General features: G+C 41.2%; 2 protein-coding genes across 3 annotated transcripts; both read left to right on the top strand.

Annotated features, from left to right (window-relative positions):
- Positions 1-748: 748 nt before the first annotated feature.
- Positions 749-5,582, top strand: LOC112559990. Of its 2 annotated transcripts, none has more exons than XM_025231526.1 (5): positions 749-1,018; positions 1,696-1,893; positions 2,342-2,404; positions 3,380-3,672; positions 3,836-5,582. In XM_025231526.1, the coding sequence occupies exons 4-5, from the start codon at positions 3,571-3,573 to the stop codon at positions 4,808-4,810; spliced, it is 1,077 nt and encodes a 358-aa protein (XP_025087311.1). In that variant the 5' UTR covers positions 749-1,018; positions 1,696-1,893; positions 2,342-2,404; positions 3,380-3,570; the 3' UTR covers positions 4,811-5,582. The 2 variants fall into 2 exon arrangements, with proteins under 2 accessions (XP_025087311.1, XP_025087310.1); XM_025231525.1 differs by having other exon boundaries at positions 2,337-2,404.
- A 1,211-nt stretch (positions 5,583-6,793) lies between these two features.
- Positions 6,794-12,666, top strand: LOC112559946. Its single transcript, XM_025231458.1, has 6 exons — positions 6,794-6,911; positions 8,900-9,062; positions 9,414-9,501; positions 9,996-10,115; positions 11,492-11,644; positions 12,198-12,666. Exons 2-6 carry the CDS (start codon positions 8,906-8,908, stop codon positions 12,367-12,369), a joined length of 690 nt encoding a protein of 229 aa, XP_025087243.1. The 5' UTR covers positions 6,794-6,911; positions 8,900-8,905; the 3' UTR covers positions 12,370-12,666.
- Positions 12,667-21,745: the final 9,079 nt, after the last annotated feature.

Here is a 21,745-nt window from a genome sequence, read left to right as displayed (position 1 = left end):
GACAAACAGAATCGTGATAGGATCCAAGATCAACGTTGCAAATCCTTGAAACTGATCAAAGGATCCGACAAGTCTGATTTCACTTTATTTACCTTAAGTTGCTAGGTTTTGTTAACCAAGTGGTTCATTTATTTACTATGGTAGTCAATGGATATCAATACAAAATTATGCTGGTGATGTATAGGTGTTACCAATAAGGTTGTGTTAGGGATCTTTTCTTTTAAAACAAAGTTATGTAACTAACTCAATCAATCAATCTTGAAGAAAAAAACTCTAAAAATGTTGATATTAAGAAAAATATTTACTGAAAATGTTAAGAGTAAGGTATTTCTACGGGGCACATTCTTCTACTGCACTTCATGGCGCACACATTGAAAGAACACTTGAACTCATGAAAAACATACTTACACACATGGGAGGACAAAAAAGGTAATTTTTAAGGAAGGGAGAGTAGTTTTATGGCCAACCTGGAGTAGAAGTATCTTCCAGAACCTGAGACAGAAAAGGAACATGGACTAAATAGAAGAAGTCAGGCCCAAGGAATCCAAAGACTGAAAGAATCAGAAGAGGAGCCGATAGGAAGAGGCGGTGTGAAGATATGAAGTGAGCTGGACATTAAGACACTTAGAAGACCTGATGTATTTTGAAAATTAATTTTAAAGAAGCAAGATTAATGTGTCCAGGTTAAAAAAAGTCAAAGCAGTTATCTCACCTTTATTTTTTCTTCTCTTCTTTTCCCTTCGTTATAGCCTCATGAAGTTAAAAGTACAAGTAAACTGGTTTCAATTGATTATCTTGTCTGCGCAGTCGGCGATAAAGTGAACAAAGGTGGTGTCACGTGCTGGAGCGTTGACACCGAGGTGCCGTTGACGTCAGGGGCAGAAACTCGGAGCATCTTGAGACACGGGGGAGAGCTTCTAGAAAACTGACATTTTATGCCTCTTTGTCTTTTTCACCTGTGACCAGATCGACTTCTCTTGGTTCAGACATAGAACTCCATCAGGACGAGGAGCGACAGGTGAGTTGTCGATAGTTTGCGTGTACTGTGTATGTTTTTGTTCACACAGCTTACATGTTTACTAAAAAAATGTGGATAGAGACCTCTCAAAAACGGATTTGAGGCTTCGATAGATGCACATAATGTTTGTTAAAGTTCGGTATGATATGACTGACTGTTCACAGTATGCTGCAAGAAAAGACAAAGAGAACAGCCTAACCTGTTTAAAGATCCTGCTTTCAGATATTATTTCTCTTTCTCTATTACACGATTGGTGTGAACAAAAGAGCATTAGTTCATTGAAAAAAATTGAATTGGAAAAGTTTTTTTTTCAAGATTTCTGTTCTTGTCGTCACGAGAGATTTGGATAAATTCATACTTTAAGGCAAAATGTTTTTCTCCGTTTCTTTTCCTTTTTCTATTTCTTTCTCTCTCTTTCGTGTGACTTTCATTATCGTGTCCTCTTACTTTAAAAGTGTTAGTAACAAAGGCATAATCTTGGATGTAGAGTTAATACTGATGTCCAGCTCACCAACGCGAGGAGACAATCTCGAAGTAACATTACCTGTTTGTCTTCCTTTCTCCGTCGAATCCCGAAAAAAAAAATTTATAATAGAATACAAGATAAGACAACAATCGACATTTTTCTGTGTAAATGATAATGTTACAAATTATCTGCCATCATAATGACTTCCTAGGAAGAGCAAAGAAGAATTGAACTCAGCTCTGCAGATGACGGAAAAGATAACACCAGACTGCTGAAATCTCGCCGTTTAACAAACACCAGGCATCAACCTCGTGCTGACCTGTCACGATGGGGTCACGTGTGTATGACAAACGCTTGAACAGAAGTTTCTTCACTTTCTTCTCGGAGTTCAACTTCCCAGTCAGTGAAGGTACAGTACATTTGTCATCTTGACTTTCATTGTCTGCTTGTCTCTGTCGGGTCTGTCATTTAGTATTCCTGATCCCAATACTCGGTTCTTCTGATTATAATTGCATCTATCTGATTCTATGGTGTATTCATTTAACCCACTATTACACACAAAAAAAAAAAGTAAAGGTAGGCACGTGACTTTTCGGTTACTTGGGACCAAACTGTTAAAGGAGTATCTAACTCTAACGTAAGCTATTAAATGTCATTACAAATCTTAAGTTTAATAACCTCTTTACTGCAACCTCATCTAAAACAAATATAAAATATTTTCCACATGTTTTATAGAAAATATACCTTTTATTTCTGCACTCTCTTCGGCCATGTCATATAATAACAACCTGTCTTCTTACTGTTTAAGCAATAAATAAAGCATTAGTATTTTTTTTCTCCCTCTCTCTCCAGGGCAGCTGGCAGCAGAGGGAGTCTACCTGTCGCTAGTCATGATTATTGGTTTTGTGGGAAACATATGGGTAAGTGGTTACAATCAAACGTCTGGTGGATGGATATTGCTTCTTATGTAGTAGGTCGCTTTGATTTCTCTCGACTTCAGGAGAAACAAAAGAAGACGTAGCAATCGACAAAGAAGAGATGAAGAAAGAACATCGGGTAGAAATAAAGAAACACGAACAGAAGAACGTGTTTTATTCTAACGCTGCCATAATATGTACTTTGACTTTTAAACTTTGATTTAAAAAAAAAAAAACGTTTCCATTGAATAAGTCATAAGCCTGTATTGAAGGGAAATTAAATACCATCCCACATCATAAATTCATTTATTGATTCAACCGTTCATTGAGTGGTACCAGTTCTATTGGTCCGCCGGGAGTCGTCGTCAGGGCAACACATAAATAGACGCTGCAGTTGACAAAGTTCATTATAAAAGATATAACAATTTTTTTATCACAGAGGGTAATTAGTAACATCTCTACAGGAAAGCAATGGTTAGAACGACAATACCCTAAGACACTCAACCCGTTCCACCCGGCAGACTTACCCTCAATACAATCATGGTTCAGACCCCATGTCATCTACATTCATTTGCAGAAAAAAAGTGTTCAGAAGCGAGTACAGGCCGTCTACAGACATCTCCAGCTGGTACTAGTGTAGCTTCAATCGTTTGCTTACAGAGAAATCAGAATATAATACTTTTGCTACTAAAGGCCACATGCTAAGGATAAGAAAGCTATCGCTGCAACAGAAACATTTTGCATGCTTGGCGTTCTGGTGATCTTTGGTTAGTTTCCATGGCAACGGGGGGAACAACAAGCAGATATCAATGTTAATCTATGACGACGGTCTTTTCGTAAAATGCCATGTGTACTTCGGGATTGATTAAATTCAAATAGTATAAGCTAAATAATAATGATGATGATGATGCATAAAGTGCATACTTCTTTCACAAGCCTCTGCTTATACTAATTTTTGCTCAAAATGTCCCCGGGCAGGTGGTTTACGAAACGTGGTGCATGAAAAAGCTGTCCTCCACGTTTGGGGTCGTGTTTGCGAACCAGGCGGCCTGCGACCTCCTGCTGCTTCTTGGTGTTCCTTTTAAGGTGACAGCACGTGTAACAGGCGGTTGGCGTCTAGGCAGCGCCCTCTGCTCCATCATAGCAAACATGGATGTCTGTCCCTGATCATGACATCACTCAGCATGACCGTGGTGGCGCTGGACCGCTACTGGTACATAGTTCACGCCTCCCGCTCAGCAGACAATCCTATCTTCAAGCACATTAGGAAGGTAATGACGGGTCACTTTTAAAGGGAGCTGAGGCAATCTGGTTATGGTAGAAGAAATTTAAAATGTGGTAGAAGTGATAGACTGTTTAAAAGTAATTGTTCAGACTACAAGTGGTTTCAGACTGAAGTAATGATTTGGATACAAATTTGTTTCTATGATTCAGGTCATGGCGATTCTTTGGATCGTCAGCATCGCATTCTGCATTCCGCTGCTGTTCTACTGGAAACAGATGTCGGTTTTCGATGGCACTAACACCTACGTGTTCTGCGGGGTGTTATGGGCGCCCACAGTCAACAACAGTACTTACATTGTTGTATCCGGAGTGCTTTTCCTCGGAATACCCTTCACCATTATCACCATCTGCTACACTCGCGTCTTTCTCACAGCCAGGGCGGCATCGCGCCGTGTCAGCCCCAACGTCCTGCACGGACCTGATCAACTTCGACACAGCCATTCTCAGAAAACGGACTCCGATGGGGTGTTCTTCACGCGAAGAAGTGGACTAGCCATGGACCATGCTCCGATCGCCGACAAGGATGCTCGGTGGGGATGTCCTTCGCGCGACGTGGCTGCAGGAAGTGGAGAGGGACAGGTCAACCAGACATTTAGACCAGATAATGTCCCATCCCCTCACGGGCCGTCAGGCATATGCTCCTCCCTTGCCTGCAACACGTTACCCCGAGTGTACAAAGCAGAAATACCGGACTCGGTTCCCTTGCGAGGCAGCGCGGAGGAAGCGAAGAATGGAGGACTGAGGGTAAAACCGGAAACGACTCAGAGTGCCTCCATTCGACCGTTGAAGTTCCCTATTCAAAACTCAGGGGTTTGCTCGATGTCTGTCAGTGCCTCCCGACAAACGCTTCTGGCGCACACTCGACAGCGCCGTCTGCTAACCTTGTTGCTCACATCGGTTGTTCTCTTCGTCCTGATGCTGATGCCGCAGTGCATTGTGGGAGCGCTGACCATCTCCGTGCCCGTGACGTCGACGCATTACATCATCGCCACAGCGTGCACGGTGACCAACACCTGCGTGAACCCCAGCCTGCTGCTGTACTTTCATCGCGACTACCGCATGGCCGCCATCAGGCGTCTCCACGCGCTGTGTCCTTGCTGCTCGAGAGTTGGGAGATGTTGGTAGTTGGACGAGTTGTCGACAAATACAGCTTCGCCGTCCTGAGGCCATAGTTGTGAGGCGAGAGTCTCTCCAGGGCTAGATGGGGAACCACAGGGAATAGCGTCTTGTGTCCGAGATTACATAGCATTGTCAAGACCTCGTGGACACTATGTTTCTTGATCCGAGGGCACCTCTGCTACCACTTTATAACTATACGGCTCGAGGGGGAAACCAACATCTGCGAGATCTAGACATCGTCTTATAACTTTGGAAACAGGATGCTTGTCTTTAAATTCTCACATTTCCGAAGAGCATCGACTACCTTCATAACTACTGTCCCTGAAGTTGCCGTCCTGAAATTTTAGTACGAGTCAAAACACACACACACACACACCTGTATATCATTGTTCTTCAGAGAGAAGACAATAAACCGCTACCTATCAAGGTAATGGCATACATCGTAAATTCTAAGCATATTCTCTATTTTTGTTGACAGCAGCTATCACTGTGGAAGTACACCTGTTATTTTAAAGCTGCATTTCTTACCTGTTTGACTTGCCGCCATCAGTATTTCCCTCCCACACTCGCAGCTCCACTGGCAATATAAGGAATCCGTCCGAGTTTCAAGAATATCTTACACAAAACTTAATCAGCAAGATTTTCATATTTATTTTTTTCCCGTACTGTCATTTTAATTTTAATTTCCGGTCTTGTGTTTCCTTTTTAAAATGCGAGTCATATTGTGAGATAAGTGATTTTAGTGATGGAATGTCCCTTATACTTTCCCTTAATAAAGTTTGCTGTATTCATTTGATCTCCTTACTGCTTGTTTTCCATCTTACCGTGTGATTTATATAGCACATGATCATGTTCCCGAAGTGCTCTCAGAGTGACAAGTAGGAGACATAGACAGCATATGAAGGATAGAAAGAGAAACATCAGTGCAGACAAGCAGCAAAATACAAACATAAAAGACACAAACAGGGATCAAAGTGAGGATGGTGATGGTCATAAATGCGCTCATTTGTATTTGGAGAGTTCCACCGAGGTTTAGCACTAAACTAACTGTTACTAACATAACTTTTTTTCATGCAGTTTGAGTCTTTAACTTGGACCATGCAGATGTATACGCAAGCAGACTGGTGCAGGGGAGATAAGCTCGCTTCAACCAGCTCAGTCTCCAGTGCAGAGTTATCGTTTCGTGGTAACATTCAACATCATGCTGACAATACTACTAACAAAGTTGATTTGCATTGCGCGTTTCCCCACCATTAAAAGCGGGCTCAAAGTGCTTTACTAAAGATTACTAAAGAGAAAAATACACAAACACAATGATAATATTAGATGCTGGTCTCAAAAACAATGTTTCTGTGATCTTATTATTTACGCTGACTGACTTGCTGCCAGCACCAGACTTTGAAGTTGATCTTGAAGTGGATTGTGGTCGGGATCTGGGAGGGTTTAAACAGCGCATCTGGCAGAGGAATGTCCCGATTGCTGGAAATGAACCATTCAGTGACCTTTGGCATTATACAAGATGAATGAACAGCGCACCTAGCAACCTCCTCGATCTTCACGGGACATGCCAGAAAAATGTAGGCTGCACTGGACACAACTAGGTTGCACTAATTACACTGTCAGAAGTTGCTGCCTGTTAATGGCTGACACCAAGGTAGTAACTAAGACCACCACATACATGACTTGTGCCAGAGGTGAGATTTGAATCCACGATCTTTGTTGCCTTGGTGACAATTACCGCTTACTTCTGCGCCTTCGGACAACACATAGATATGTACAAATTGGACTCGGAGCAAATGTCACCTAGTAACAGACATACTCCCCGACCGGAGGTGTAAAGGTAGTAATTGCTCTCCCCTCACTCTTTCGTCGGCTCTGTCCCTTCCCAGCCTCTGAAGTAAAGGATGAGGACACAAAGGGAGGAGGCTCTCTCTCTCTCTTTTTTTCTTTTTCTTATGAGGGGGATGGGGGAATGGGGACAGCCGGTGTACGTGACGCAAGCATTACCTTAAGGTCACGTGCTCTTGGTCTGGTGGGCTTTTTCACTGTTGTAGCTGTTCTCATCTCTTCAGGCAGTCTTGAGGCAAGCACCGACAACAAAGAAAAGGCAAGTATTTCAAAATGCATATTTTTTTTTTTTTTTTTAAATTTCACCTACACCTATTTTTTCAGCAGACTGAATGCCTTTACTTGGTGCCACTGTACATCAAACTTCACTCGTGTTGCAAAAGACTATTGCTGCAGTATATTTAAGTAATTGTCGTAGGATGCTCACAAAAAGTCCTCAAAATAGACATAAACCGTCTGAGCAAGGAATTTTTTCCCACCCCTCGTTATCTTTCTGTTCTATTAATGTCTTACTATCACAATTTTATTTTCTGTAAATTAAGACAAATAGCAAAAGTTCCGTAAACTAATGGCAAATTTTCTCATAATCAGTTTACTCACTGATAAAATTGCAGTTTAACACCCAAGAAATCATTTTAATTCTACTATTATTTTTTCTGTGCTCGTTTCCGAATTTCAGACATCAGTTGTAGAGTTGTGTCAGCAGAAATCAGAGTTTTAGAATGGATTTATGCTTTAGGTTTCTTTTTACTTAGATTTTAATATTTTTTATTTCTGTTCTCTTTTCTTGATTTTTCTTCATTTTTCTACGCCTTCTTACTAAATGATTATTCCTGTGGGAAAACTCAGAACAGAACATTTTGGTGTTTCAAAACTAACAAATGCTCTCCAGAATCACATTGTACTTGAGGTGCAAAATTCTAGAAAAATATTCATTAAAAATAATAGACGCTATTTTCTGCAAGTGTGTAAGTTTATCCACCTGAGTACATTAATTAGTTATCAAAAGGTAAAGTGGTGGCATGAATGAGGAGAGATGAAAATAAAAATGTTTTTTTTTTCAACGAATGCGACAGTAAAAATGTTTTTGTTAGTTTATATATAGCAACAAAAGACAAACAACTTTGGAACATTTTTTTTTTTTCTCAGCGACTTTAATAATCTTCGTAATGTCCTTGATTCTAATATTAATGACAAACGCAAATCAGGACGAGAAGCACCCTCCTTTATCCCTTCTCTCCCACCCACTTTAAAATACTGTTACATGTATAAACAAACTCTCGGCTCTTTGTGTCTGACAGCATGTTAGTAATGACAGTCTAGTACTAATCGTCGCAGGCACTTTTTTCTGTTGATTGCGATTCTCACACCAGTTCATTTATACCTTCTCTCAAAATTTCGAGGGGGCATAAAGTTGGTTTTCACTTACCAGCTTGATAATGTCAAAGACAAGAATGCACAGAAGATGCAATTCCCAGCCAAGAGCTTTGCCCGCTGACATTTCTCTACCAATATTGAGTTTGAAAATAATTCGTTTTCTGACATTTGATTTACAGTCTGCTGTGTACAGTGGTGTTAATCGAGTTACATTAAAAGTCTGGGAGTTAATGTTTGAGGAAAAACAAGTAAGGCCGAGGCGTTCCAGATTAAATAACAAGGGCTTGGTGAAGGGTAAACAACCTTAGAAGTAAAGGGAGGGAATGATTATGGACGTGTAAGTTCTGGCTGCGTACCATGGGTACAGGTTGACAGAAAAGTAGGTACCCAGGCAGGCAGACAGATTTGTAGACGAACGGAGGTATTTTGAAAATACTGAAAAAGCGCTGAGGCCATTAAAGAACATGTGAAGCAGCAGACATTCACGATTTCAGAGGATAGCTTTTTTTTTTTTTTTTTTTGTCCTCTCTTTCTGTCTCTGATCCCTCCCGCTGGATTCCTCCGTCGCCCACCGACTGATAAGGTCACGCGGGTCAGAGCAATTTAAATGTGTCAATTTGTTGTAGCCTGTGTGTGAGAGAGAAGCAAAGACAATTGACAATTCCAAATATTTTGTTTCATTTTTTGGAAGAAAGGAAAAAGCTCTTTTGGAGAATAAAAGACTTTGCTGTACGAAAGTTATTCACTCCTTCTTGATCTTCTATCATTTCATATGGAGACAGCATAGAGGGACATACGCAGACAGAAAGATTGCTTGAAGTTTGTGACCAGGCCATTACAGTGTGTGATTTATCAACAAAATGTTTGCAGTTGTAGATGGCGCGGCAGTGGATTCTGCTCACAGCGTTGGTGTGTCTCACGCTCCACGGTTCCCTTACAGGAGGGCAAGGGGGGTACAGCTACCTGGACGGGCCCTCCTTTAAAGTAGACCTGGCACCTGGATCATATGATGGTGTCTACGACAGGGAGGATGGTATGCAACACCAACTATCATTTTCCGAGCCCTCGAAGATCTGTCAAATTATTATTTTTCATCTATACATTCTACTCCTATTTTTCTTCATTTTGTTAGTTCAGCCTTGCTATTTTGGTTTTAAAACTGCAGATTTGTTCAGTTGATTACAGAAGTATAACAATTCTAGTTTCTTCACAAGATCAACAAACAAATAAAAACAACAAAACATTACAAACATTGTGATTAGTTTTTCTCGTATCGATAAAATTTTATAGAAGATATTTTAGATAGTTATTTGTAGACTGTATATAGGTAGATGATTAATAATTTATAAAAATAAAATTTATTTTTTCCCCACAAAATACGCAGAGGGAAGAATAGGAGGGGGTTACCAATGCTACAAACCTCCTGAATCATACAAATACAATATATCAGAACTGTCTTACTTCTATCCCAGGTATGTATATATCTATATCTGCCTGCTTAATATTATTGAGTAAAATACTCCTTATTCCATAATTTCCTGTTAGTTTTGGCTTTCTTTCATTAAGTGAGCAGAGTTTTCCGCAATATTAGATTGTTTGTAGAAAACTAAAAAAGAGGCAAGTGACAAAGCAAAGAACAATGGGTCTAAATTTATTTTATTACCTGGAGACACATGAAACGTGTTGGTGTGGAGCGTCGTGCAAATGAACACTTAAGAGGAAAATTAAATTAAAAAAATTAATGAAAGAATCTGAAACTCTAGTGACCACAATAAAAAAAATGTGTAGAAAAATGAACATGGAAGTTTATCATGAGAATGACGACTACAACGACGACGACAACACTGATGCTGCTGCTTGTGATGATGATGATGATGATGATGATGATGATGATGATGATGATGATGATGATGATGATGATGATGATGATGAGATGATGATGATGATGATGATGATGATGATGCAGAGATGATATATACCTAGAACTACACGAACGCAAGGACGTTCTGGAACAAATCTTCAAAGATGGGGTCCCCGCCACCAGCCCGGCCACAGAAAAAGATATTCTCCACAACATTTTGGATAAGTAAGAACTGTCGATATACTGTCAAATCTCTTCATTTTTGATACATTACGCGCTGAAATCTTGTCTCATAATGTCTTTAATGTCTGTACATTTTGTTACCCGCTGCTTCGTTGTATGAATGTTGATTGTTACTGTTACATTACTGAACTCTGGATTGGACCACCATCATTTTAATATCACCTTACTACATTATTATGCGGAGTAGTCTGCCTCTTCTGTCCCTTTTAAACAAAGAAGTATCTGTATGGGAACAATGAAACCGTAGTCTTCTTCACTGATAAGAAGCAGTGGCCCAAACTGCAGTCTTATCATGTTTTGGCCCATGTAACAAAAACCTAGTTCCCTCTCTGTCTTCCCTAATGGCCTTCGTAACTGAACAAATGTGGACAAACAATGTTTGACCAAGTTTTTACCTAACGATTATGTGAAAACTTTGCCGAACTTGGCCAAATTTTTATATATGTCAGTTTAGCAGGGCTTTTATGTCGGTTGGCAACGTCACTCGCACAGACGTCCACAAGTTATTCCCTCGCTTTACTGCTAAGGTTGCTTCCCCTTCGCCAAGCTCAAAGTGTCAAATCGACTTGGTCTGCGGCGACAAACAAATTAAATATTATCCCTCGTCTTGTACACCGTTTCACTCTTGTTACAATTGTCCTTAGTGTTAAATAGTGACGATATTGCAATTACCATTGACTAAGGACTTAAAATACACCGCGAAGAAAAACATTTTTTGGAGTGAAAAAGAGAATCCATTGACAATCGTTCTGACATTTAGTACTGAGTGCAACAATCTTGGGTTTCGATGTAAAGACATAGTGCGCACTTAATCCACCTCCTTCCGATTTCAACTACAACGGATCGTCTTGTTGACAGGACAAAAAAGATAATCATCAGGAAATACTCAAGACTTTTTCCTCCGGACTCGTTGCTAAAATAGAAACGATAGATTCAGGTTGCACATAATACTGCAGGAGATCGAAGTGTTTTTACAGAAAGCTTGTTTGTTTTTACAAATCAGATAAATGCAGTTCGAAGATGTTAGGTGGCCAAGTATCTCTATTTCGGAAGTACTGCAGTAACATTAGGGTATGCTCTGGTGTTTGCAATCATATTCTATTTCCCCGAGCTTTCCTAAAAATAGTGAGAATATACTGACTACTGATTTCTGTGTGTGTGTTGGCGCGCGTGTGTGAGTGCGTTCGTGAATATTCTGTGTATTTGTGATACTCTCTGTATATCGACCTTCAGCCCACAGTTACTTCCCTCGACGGCAGAAATTAGTGCCTGGACTTGGAAATTTTTTTTCCCCAGAGGGGTCCAGTAAATTTAGTGATGTTGAATGGCGAAGCTCTGGGTGGTTTCTGTGTCTCCAGAGACCTGCAGTCCAACGTCGGAGAAGCCGTTAGTGTAGACCCCGTTGGTGGTTGCATTGGCTACACCCTCCTTCTTCGCAGCTTTGATGCTTATGGCGGTCATTGCTGGCTAGTCTACCCCCTTCATCAAGCCATCCGCTTCGTTTCTTGTGGGTACGTAACAACTTTGCAAAGGCTTTAGTTTCGTGTTGTTGTTTACTGCTCAGTTTTAACCCTTTCATGTGAATTTTACTGAAAAGATTTAGGAGGGCTTTGTCCTATTGTCAAAAACCTTCATTAAACCTTTCCACGGTATCAAGTTTCTAGTACAGTATGGAGATCAAAGCGAATCACTTTGATCATTGCACGGAGTGCCCTTTCATCTTTAGGACCGGTCTGGGTTTCATGAATGTTCGTTTTCGCTTTGCATACGTAAAATATGCCGTATATATCTAAGAATAAACGAGCACCTTTAATGTACAAATCAGATATCCCAAGCTTAATAAAATAAGCGCGTGTGATTGATTAATGTGCATAAAATGAAGCTTTGAAAGCTCTTTCCAGAGTTTCACATCCTGGAATCTGTAATCTAGATTGCAGTTTCCTTTTGCCGAGCCAAGGATAAATTTATTTGCAGCTACGAATGTGTAGATGATTTGCAATTTACCAATGTGAAAGCTTCATCAACGTCTTTTATGTGCCTGTGTGTGTTATTCCCCCTTTTCAGCCATTCACAGTGTAAGGGGCATAACGCGTACGCTGGTTACCGCCCTTGCATACCGGAAGACGTGCCGCGCGAGATGTGGGTGTACTGTGACGTACTGGAGCCTGGGAGGCGCATCGTGAAGACAACCATCCCGGTGCCAGTGTCGTGCAAGTGTCTGGCGTATGACTGCTGACCCAGTGTAAACACCAGATATTCATACACCAAAACGTCCTACCTTTGAGTATGTTACACTTGTGTCAAATATTCCCTGAGGATTACAACATTCCAGAAGCGGGTAACACTGGGTACGGTTTCATTCGGTCTCGAGGGAGATGGTGAACATATATTTTTCCGTTAAATTTAAATGTGCGTGCTGTAATAATGCTGTACGTCTGTGAGCAGTGGTCCTTGGCGTTTCTATTGAATCAATGCACTTTTGAGATGCGTGTGAAAAGCAGTAGAACGCAGACAACAGAGAAAATAAACAAGTGCTCAGAAACAAGTTCAGGAGTTCGTTTTTACAGTTGGATGTTTAGTGAGGAAGAGTGTGTGGAAAAGAGAGCAATGAAGAAGACGGGGGATACGCAGAGAGGGAAAGAGAGACGGATTGATGGTTGGACGGATGGCTGGATGGTTGGATGCATAAAGAACAAATATGAGATACACTGAGATGATAGATAAGAAGTGAGGAGGAGAGAGATGTTATCTGAAAGCTAATATTAAATTAATCACAACATAACAGGAACAGTAACACGTTCCATGAAGAACAATATTTTTATTCTACAACTACCACGATATCTACAATTATCATGATAGCTACAACTACTATTATATCTACAATTATTATGACATTGTTTTAGTAACAGAACCCGCTGGATCTACTGTCTCAACACTTCAGACAGAACAGTTCTGTTGGGCATTTGAAGACATGTAAAACAGCATTTGAACTGTTGCAAAAGAAAAGAAGAATATGAAATATATTTCACTAGTTGCTCGAAGGTTTCGTGTGAAACGTTTAATTTACAGCATCAAATAAATTGTGCATCACCTACGCGTGCAGTGTTCTTGTTGCCGTCGATAAGCTGTGGCGTGGATCTCCAGGAGGACGAGAGTTAACGAGAAACCACTAAATGGCGGACATTGTAGTTGCTTAATGGGAGACACAGGTGTTTAGGTGTAGCGGCCAATGTCCGGTTCATTTCCCGTGGAGCAAAATAAAAAATAAAAGACGAATTAATTTTACTGCGTAGGGTCGACGTCTCTGAAGGTAAAATCGATGTGCTAATGACTGCGTGAACGAAACAGGAAGTGAAGGATGCGTGCGTGCACGCACGCGCACACACAGATTCACAAAGGGTCAGAGAAAGTGCGGAGTGAAGAGAGATTTGTAAAATAAGGAAGGAAAGACACACCACAGAGGAGGCGGAGGAGAAGAAACAGGAGGAGGAGGAGGAAAAGGGGGTGAGGAGGAGGAGGATGAGATAGTGTAAATAAATGCCAGTTGTTGTAACCTCAACATACACTTCTCAGCTTGTGGCAGTTCGAACTCCTACTGTTGGAGTGAAGAGGGATAAATAACAGGGTATAACGAGCGACAAATAGCAAAGAGGTGGAGGGGAGGACAAATGTTGAATTCTAAAAGAAGAAATCAATGATTGCAGCGGGAACAGAATATTTACAATTAAGTCTTCTCCATTTTTGTGCGACTGAGACCGTACTAAGGACAGAGGGTCTGAGGCTGGGACTAGTCTTTCACTAATTTGAAAACTTGTTTTTCCTCGCGTCGTTTTCTTCACAAGGGGGAGAACTTTTTGTTTTCTCGTCTCGACTGACAAGTTTAGAGTTGTGTCTCTTTGGCACGTTAAAAAAAATGTGATAGCTCAAGGTAAGATGACTTTTATTTTAAATCTAAGCATCTAGTATTAACTACTTGAGTTATTGAGCTTGGTAATATAAGGAAAGTATTCATAATAAACTCAAAATAATTAAAAAAGTCATAATAGAGTTTACGCTAATTGCACATTAAATAATTAAAATAATTGTCGTGTCTTTCTCATTACCCCTCATTGATGTGCACAATGCACACTTTCACACACACTTTCACACATTCTCATTTTTTTATATATAAAGTACACAATTCTAATCTTTTGTACCTTTATTTCAAAAAATCAAGACACACGCGTTAGCTTCATTCGTGTAAACAACAATAAATAATGCGTTTTAAATGCACCTAAAAGAGATGAAAGAAATAAAGTAATTATCAATTAATCATCAGTCATTTCGTCATTGGTGGACTAACAGACATCTTTAATAATTCCACCAGCGACATCAAGAAGTAGAAGAAGAAGAAGATGTAAACTAATGACAATGCTTATATCATGATCTATAATGACCAGTGCTGTAGCCAGTGCTATCAAACCGCAAGCAGTTTAAGTTCTCCATCTCTCCATCAAACAAACAAGACCTTGGCCAAATGGCATGAAACGCCTCCAGGCCTTTGATAAACCGCCAAGCGAGTCTGAGCTTCAGTGCAAATAGCAAGAATTCATCTTTGGAAGAGGATTCCGCTGTGTTCTGCGCCGGTGGATCCGTCTGGTTTCAAACGTTCCGGCGTTTTGCTGGATGCTCCGCCAGGTTGCAGATGAACTATCGATCTGATGGAGAGACCGTGTGCTCGTCCACAAGGTCAGCAACATTTCTATTTTCTTATTTGTCCGTCAACTACACCTACACAGTAGATCAAGGACAAGAAGAAGAAGAACAGCTGGTATCCGTTATCCCCTTTAACTGGGAGAACTTAATGGTGAAATGGATGGAAGGTTTAGATGGGAAGGTAAACTTCGAGCCTGCGCGAGGACGATATACACATATTGTTACACCCATCAACTTTTGCGTTATATAGTTGCACCCAGGGCCGTGCTTAGGGGCAGGCAGACGAGGCATCTGCCTAGGGCCCCGCACATTTCATTAAATAACAACCATGGCGATCGTCGTGTCAAGGGCCCCGCACATACCCTATGCCTCGGGCCCCGCGGGGGGTAAGAACGGGCCTGGTTGCACCCATTCCATTTTGCAATACACAAACAAATTAAAGTGATAGGGTGAGAAATACTCTGTAACACATGTTTCTACACACCTTTCTCTCACCGTTGCGTATTCACATTCACAAACACCTGAATACTCACATCCACATATTTGCATATATACAAACACGAGCAAAGCACACAAGTCGTGAAATCTTGCAGTTCATAAAGACTATTTTATTTCCTTTTGTTATCTTTCCATAGACTTGTTATCTTAGTTCTTCTCACATTCTTGCTTTAATTTTTTATTTTTTTTTGGTTCCTTTCTGGCCTTTGTAATACCTTCAGGTCATGAGCTGCTGTAAATGCTGGAGTTATACACCTGATGGAGACATTAATGAGTTCCCTGTATGGTCGGACGAATGGATGGTCTGTTGTTGATTGGTTGGCTTTATGTCTGTTACATCTTCATAACCCCACGTTGTCCACGCACGTGCGTTGAAAATTCGCTGCTTGACAAAGGGATTCTTTTTTAAAGACCAGACTGAGCTAGATATGAAATGAAACCCAAAGTTTATGGCAGACGAACAAAACAAGGCAGTGTCGTAAGTTTTCAATAACAGAAAATGTTACACCTTTTAAAAATATTTTATGTGTACTGATTTAAACTCTAACTTCTGGCGTCACCGATGATTCCAGTCAATCCCAGAGCTCCAAGTACATGCTAACAAGACATGTCTGTTGCCATAACAACGAGTCGGTTTTTGTAACGTGTCTGGAAATGCGGTGTTGGCCAATTGCAACAACAGGTGAAAATGCGATTTTTAAGCTTGCCTCTCGCGAACAGAAGAGTCAACAGCTAACTCCTGGAGATGAAGTCTCTTGACAATAAAATATCCACACACATACACCGAGGTATAACAGGCCAACGCGGTCCTTCACTTGAATGCGCGCATCTTCCCATAAACCCCCGCCGTCATCATCCCACTTCCTCCCTACCCTCATAACCCAGGGCGTGGAGAGCTTAACCTCCCCGTTTTATGGGGGTCCGTACTAGCTGACTAGTCATTTCTACAGGTGGGGATAGCAAGTGTTGCCGTAAAGCCAGCCATCAGCTTCGCTTGATCAGCAGGGATGAGAAAATCCTACACGGCATCGGGTTTTATTGTGAGGACCGGCCACACACAACACAGACGCTGCTCCGTTCCCCCCGACTGTTTTCATACAGGCAGGAGAAACACTGATGGTCACGTGACAAGTCGATATGAGTAGAGAGAACGGAGAGAGAGAGAATGTCGACATTTAATTATAAATAGGCAGAAGCACTATACGACCTGCCGAGGTCAAATTAGAGAATAGCGGGCTTCAACGCGGAGCTGGGGAGCAGGATATATTGCACAAAAATAATAATAAGTAAATAAGATAAAGAATCTGGGAAAAGTAGTTGGAACTGATTTCAGACATGTCTTGTTATTACTTTTTAGAACTCCTTTGTGATTATAGCTCGTAAGAAACTGTAGATCATGTGAAGTTCTGAGTTTGTTCTTACAGGAATCACACGATTTGTATTGAGAAGGAGCTGTCTGGAGCAGAAAAAAATGGTAATAATCATAGTCCCATATGAAATCCCATCTCACCGTTTATTTTATTCTTCGTGTTACAAAGCCGCTGCTGCTGAATACTTATATGACAAAGTACATTAGCAAACGTGAGAAAGTAAGAACTGGAAAGTAAAGACAACCAATGTATGTATATGTATGTAGATTCTTTGACCACCTTCACGTATTTTTTTAAACATCAATAAATCCATTACTAAACCTTGTGCTGGCAAATTATGTGTCCGCGGGTGTGTTTGCTGTATGAGCGAGAAGGCAACGGGTTTGGGAAAAATACTGACAAGAAAGAGTAATAGATAATGAAAGTATTTATAAAGAAGTAAATGTTTAACAAGACCATATTCATACTGAGGAATTCGGAAGTTTTAAACATTATGGTCTGAAGTCAACATCAATCTATTGGCATTGTCAAGAGGACATTGAGCTATACATGCTGGTGACGATGATTTATAATGAACTAGCATTAATCTGAGTGGAGTAATTTAAAAATTAAACATGAGTGTTTGAAATAAAATTAAAAATGATAACCATTTAAACTCCTTGCTGACTGACCAATGTAAGATCACAAAGTGGTTCACGTATTTCTCATTACAATACAAATAAACTTCAGCGCTTGATAGTCTACATAATGCAACTAACAACACAGCTTTAGTAATTAATTTTTATAGCCTAAATAATATAAATATAAAAGCTATATGATGTAGCGGCGTATTCATTACAGAGTGTGTGAGTGCGCGTGTGTGTTCTTACATGAATATAGTACAAACAATCTATTTCACTAAGAAACTCACATTCAAACAATTCCTAGAAGCAGACAATTTTTCACAGTTTTAGCGATCTGTTTTCCATCCTACTATACATCCAGAAGATTATCTGGCTCCAGCTAGCCTTTTACTTGACATTCACTTCATTAATGGCACAACGATGCCTCACCCATCTTGTCGGATTCATATGATAATACTGCTTCTGCTTCCTGATGCTTTTAGTTTTGGTTTATTGCTGGCTGACACGCTGACTGCAATGTGTTTTAATGTAATACATCAAGAAGCAAATATAAACCATAGATGCATATTAAAATCTACTGTTTTACACCTAAATTACAAATTTCTGTATAGAACAGTGTTCGATATTTCGTACTCCAATCCCTGTACAGAAAATTTTATTTCTGAGGGACCTGCTTGTTTCATGAAGTTCCCACCAGCTCTCTGGCCGGTGGGCACTGTACAAGAACTCTGGTCTAGGGAAAGCAGTCCAATTCTGACTAAGCATTTTAAATAAGTGTAAAATTTTATAAATAATGTTGTAAAATGTTATAAATAATGCAAAAGTGTCATCAAAAACCATATATATATTTGACACAAATCCACTGACAGCAGGCCATGCCATGAGAGTCATGGCGACTTCTACCTTACCGATCTCTTCGTTTATCTACTATTTCCGTTTCTGAAACTGTTCTCAAAGTCTGTAGTTGAGGAGTGTCTCATTAGCATCTCATTAAACGCACTTCTTCCACATCTACACAGCAAGCACCTTAACTACACCTTGTCATTGAGAGGATGGCGGCTAACGACAGGAAGAGAACGGTATGTGTTTTCAATTTCACAAAATGCTTTCATTCACAAAAGACAGATATTAAAATGACAGCAATCAGCACGAAAACACAAGATTGCTCGTTGTTTCCGGTTCTATGGCAGGTGCACTTTAATTTTCGTGATTATTTTTCAAGGGAGGACGCTTGACTTTTTGTGTGCAATTATAATTATCTTGAACTCAGCATTGGCAAATGCTTTATATTTAGTAACCTTTCCTTCCACAGAGAGACAAAGACACCAACACACTCGTACATGCAGAAGCAAAAAAATTGACCCACCTTCCCCTCAAAAAATTACTTTCAATTTGATATAGTGTCCATGGTAGCAGACACATCGAAGACGCCCAATGTCACATGCTTTAACAGACCAATGAAATTAGGGCTGACATCCTCTCCCTATTCTCATGTACTCAAAGGTGCTAGCAGCAGCGGTAGCCGGGACTTGCTGGGTCACGTGACCCAGATACGTCAGCAGGAGACCGGCGAGAGCCTCCTTCAGGAGCGTGCAAGGAAGGGAGGCGACTGAGCTTGACTAGCTGTGCGAATGCCAACGAAAATCGGATGCCAGTCGGTCAGTGGAGGAACGTGGCCAGACAGGGGAAATAGGAGAGTAAGGGTGGAGATGGGGAATTGGGGAGTTGGGGAACAAAAGACCTCGCATGCCATGGAAATATTAAACTTTTCTGTTTCTGACATTCGACGAATACACGATTGTACTTTTTTTTCCCCTCCCATCCATCCTTGTAAGATAAGCAGAAGAGATTTTTTTAAGCTGCCGCAACAAATGACTGGACGTCGTTGGTTCCTGGAGCTCGTATGAGATCAATGTCTGCATAACGGTTACTATGTGCTTTATGGTTGTGTGTGTGTGTGAGTTCGTGCATGTATGTGTGAAGACAAGTTGATGAATTTAGGGAGGACAAATAGATGGCAGACAAGTGGATGAATATAAGAAGGATTGCAGGAATATACGTGAAAAGGAAAGAGAAATGGAGGAGTATACAAGAAAGAGATTACATATTTAGATGAAGCATTATAGTACAAACTAACACACACACTTGAATGCGTGCAAGGAGCCAGCAGGAGGAGCAGCAGCAAGGAAGCAGAGAGGACGGGTGTGGAAGGCAGCTGGTGCGGACAGCTGCTGTCGGAAATAGTTGGACGCGAAGCCAGAGCTTGGTCACGACACGCTGTGGAAGCATTCTACATCCAGGTCTACAGCTGTCGGGACTGGCTACACCTTTCGTTTGGATCCCACCTCAACAGAGAATAGTTTAGTTGGTGACTGCTTTTTTTTTTTTAAGATTCAAAGAACCTCCATCGCCGAACGACATTTTCACATCCGAGAATGTGAATGCCCTCTACAGAGGAAACATTTTATTGTCTTAACCCTTCTTCCTGAAAATTAAAAGCAGCATTTATGCGAAATGAAATACCATCAACAAAGGTTTTTATTACTTTTCGCTAACACGTGATTGGAAATTCTAACTCATTTGCACAGAAATATATGGCTGTATAAAAATGTCGATTGTTTTGATTCTTTTGTTTCTGTAATGGCTCCCAGCACCACAGCAAGGAATGTCCTGGCTTCAACTCTCGTCTCAGCCATTTGTTCTATTCATTGTTTACAGAGCTTTCAGTTTGTCACGATATTGCATGAGTTCCTGCATTCATCCTATCTTCCATCTCCTGCACCCTTATCCATCCGCTACCTATCTATGCAAAGAACAGAACCATGTTGATATTGTATTAATCTGTTCCCGTCTGACCTGTTGTAGACCTGCTTTATACGCATGACTTAGTTCAACGGATGACAAACAAATCAGGAACATCATTTGCATTGCCCTTTGGCTGATATTGTGTTATTGTGTCTTCGTTGATATAGCCTACGGCACGAAACCAACCAACCAACGGAATTATACTTTTAGATACAAAGCCTGCTGACACTCCATTTCAGGTCCTGTTAACAGAAGGGTCAGCTTTAACTGAAAGATGCCCGAGGCTGAATAAAAAAAAATATTCTAGTTTATCCATATTAATTTGCTATACGCATTAAGACAAAAATGTAGTCTACTCAAGGTTGCTCAATGTACGACAAAGAATATAGGCATTGACTGGAAATGGAAATATCAAGGGTAAATTAGCCCAAAAAAATATTTCAACGTGTACAGGCTAGAACAGAAGCTGCATGATTGCGATAAAAGTTGCAAAGTTGTCTTCAAAACAAGAAATGAAGCAAAATGAAACAAACCACAAAGGAGAGATAGGGGGAGGGGAGGAGAGACAGGGGAGGGGAGGAGAGACAGGGGAGGGGAGGAGAGAAGGAGGTAGGGAGAGCTAAATAGTTCCTCTAAATGCTGCCTCCGCAACACACTCGTAAGAAAGTAAACAGGTTGGCGCTTCAATGGCTTTAAAAGCAAACATCAGCCGTTAGGGCATCAGGCTGACTTCCATGCCAGATATTTTCATTCGTCATTTTGCTTTGTGTGCGCGTGTGTGTCTTACCCGCATATAAAGACTCCATATTGAAACATACCCGTTATGATTATTGGCCCGGGAACGAAAATCATAATGACAACCAGCAATCAAAGAGTGTGAACAAGAAAGGGAGGCAGAAAAGGGGAAGAGGTCACGTGATGTGACGAGTAGGATGACAATGGTTGCATGCTCAGATTACCGCAGTTCGCCCACCCGGCCCCATCATGCACGAGGCTGGGTGCGCAGTGGAGGCTGCGGTGGCACGTGCCAAATTGCCTCGCGAGCCACGCGGCCGTGTAATTGAATGAGGGCGCCTCCCTGCGGAGCCACTTCCGGTGCTGAGGATGGGGGGATGGAAGCTGCGCGGCTGTCGGCAGCGGTGACATGGCGGCACGCGGAGAGATCAGCCCTTGGGATGCGCGGGCAGCTCTCGAGCGGAAATCATCCTTTCAACTCATCAGCGCACTGACATCGTTCTGTCCGCTTGTTGAACTGAGTGTCACTGCTCTACTCCCATCTCCTCCCCCCACCACAACACATCCCCCTCATCATCCGTTCCTCACTAGATGACGGAGACTTTTCTACCCACTCGGTGTGTGTGTCGTTTCTGGCTTCTTTATGGGAGGTTGTTGGTAGGGTAGGGGAGTAAAAAAGTGAGGGATAGCCAAGTCGAAGATGGATCGGCAGTTGAGAGATCACTATCTACGAGGCAAAAGGAGGAGCCATCCAATTGGAAGCACCCCGACAGCCGTTACAAGAAAACCCATTGTCGTCAATCTTAATCTGCCGATTAGAGGACGGGAGGGGAAAAAAAAGGTGCTCGGGGGCGTCCTGCGTTCCACAAGCACCCGTCTCCCGCAG

Source organism: Pomacea canaliculata, linkage group LG3, assembly GCF_003073045.1.
Source record: "Pomacea canaliculata isolate SZHN2017 linkage group LG3, ASM307304v1, whole genome shotgun sequence".
Classification (NCBI taxonomy): domain Eukaryota; kingdom Metazoa; phylum Mollusca; class Gastropoda; order Architaenioglossa; family Ampullariidae; genus Pomacea; species Pomacea canaliculata.
Note: the sequence above shows the minus strand (reverse complement) of the source record. Positions and strands in the feature narration are given on the sequence as shown.

Excerpts from the sequence above, each read along its gene's own strand:
- LOC112559990 (XM_025231526.1), top strand. The coding sequence starts at position 3,571 with ATGACATCACTCAGCATGACCGTGGTGGCGCTGGACCGCTACTGGTAC. Across the intron at positions 3,673-3,835 it reads TCTTCAAGCACATTAGGAAG|GTCATGGCGATTCTTTGGAT; the intron begins GTAATGACGGGT and ends TCTATGATTCAG.
- LOC112559946 (XM_025231458.1), top strand. The coding sequence starts at position 8,906 with ATGGCGCGGCAGTGGATTCTGCTCACAGCGTTGGTGTGTCTCACGCTC. Across the intron at positions 9,063-9,413 it reads TGTCTACGACAGGGAGGATG|AGGGAAGAATAGGAGGGGGT; the intron begins GTATGCAACACC and ends CAAAATACGCAG. Across the intron at positions 10,116-11,491 it reads CTCCACAACATTTTGGATAA|AGACCTGCAGTCCAACGTCG; the intron begins GTAAGAACTGTC and ends CTGTGTCTCCAG.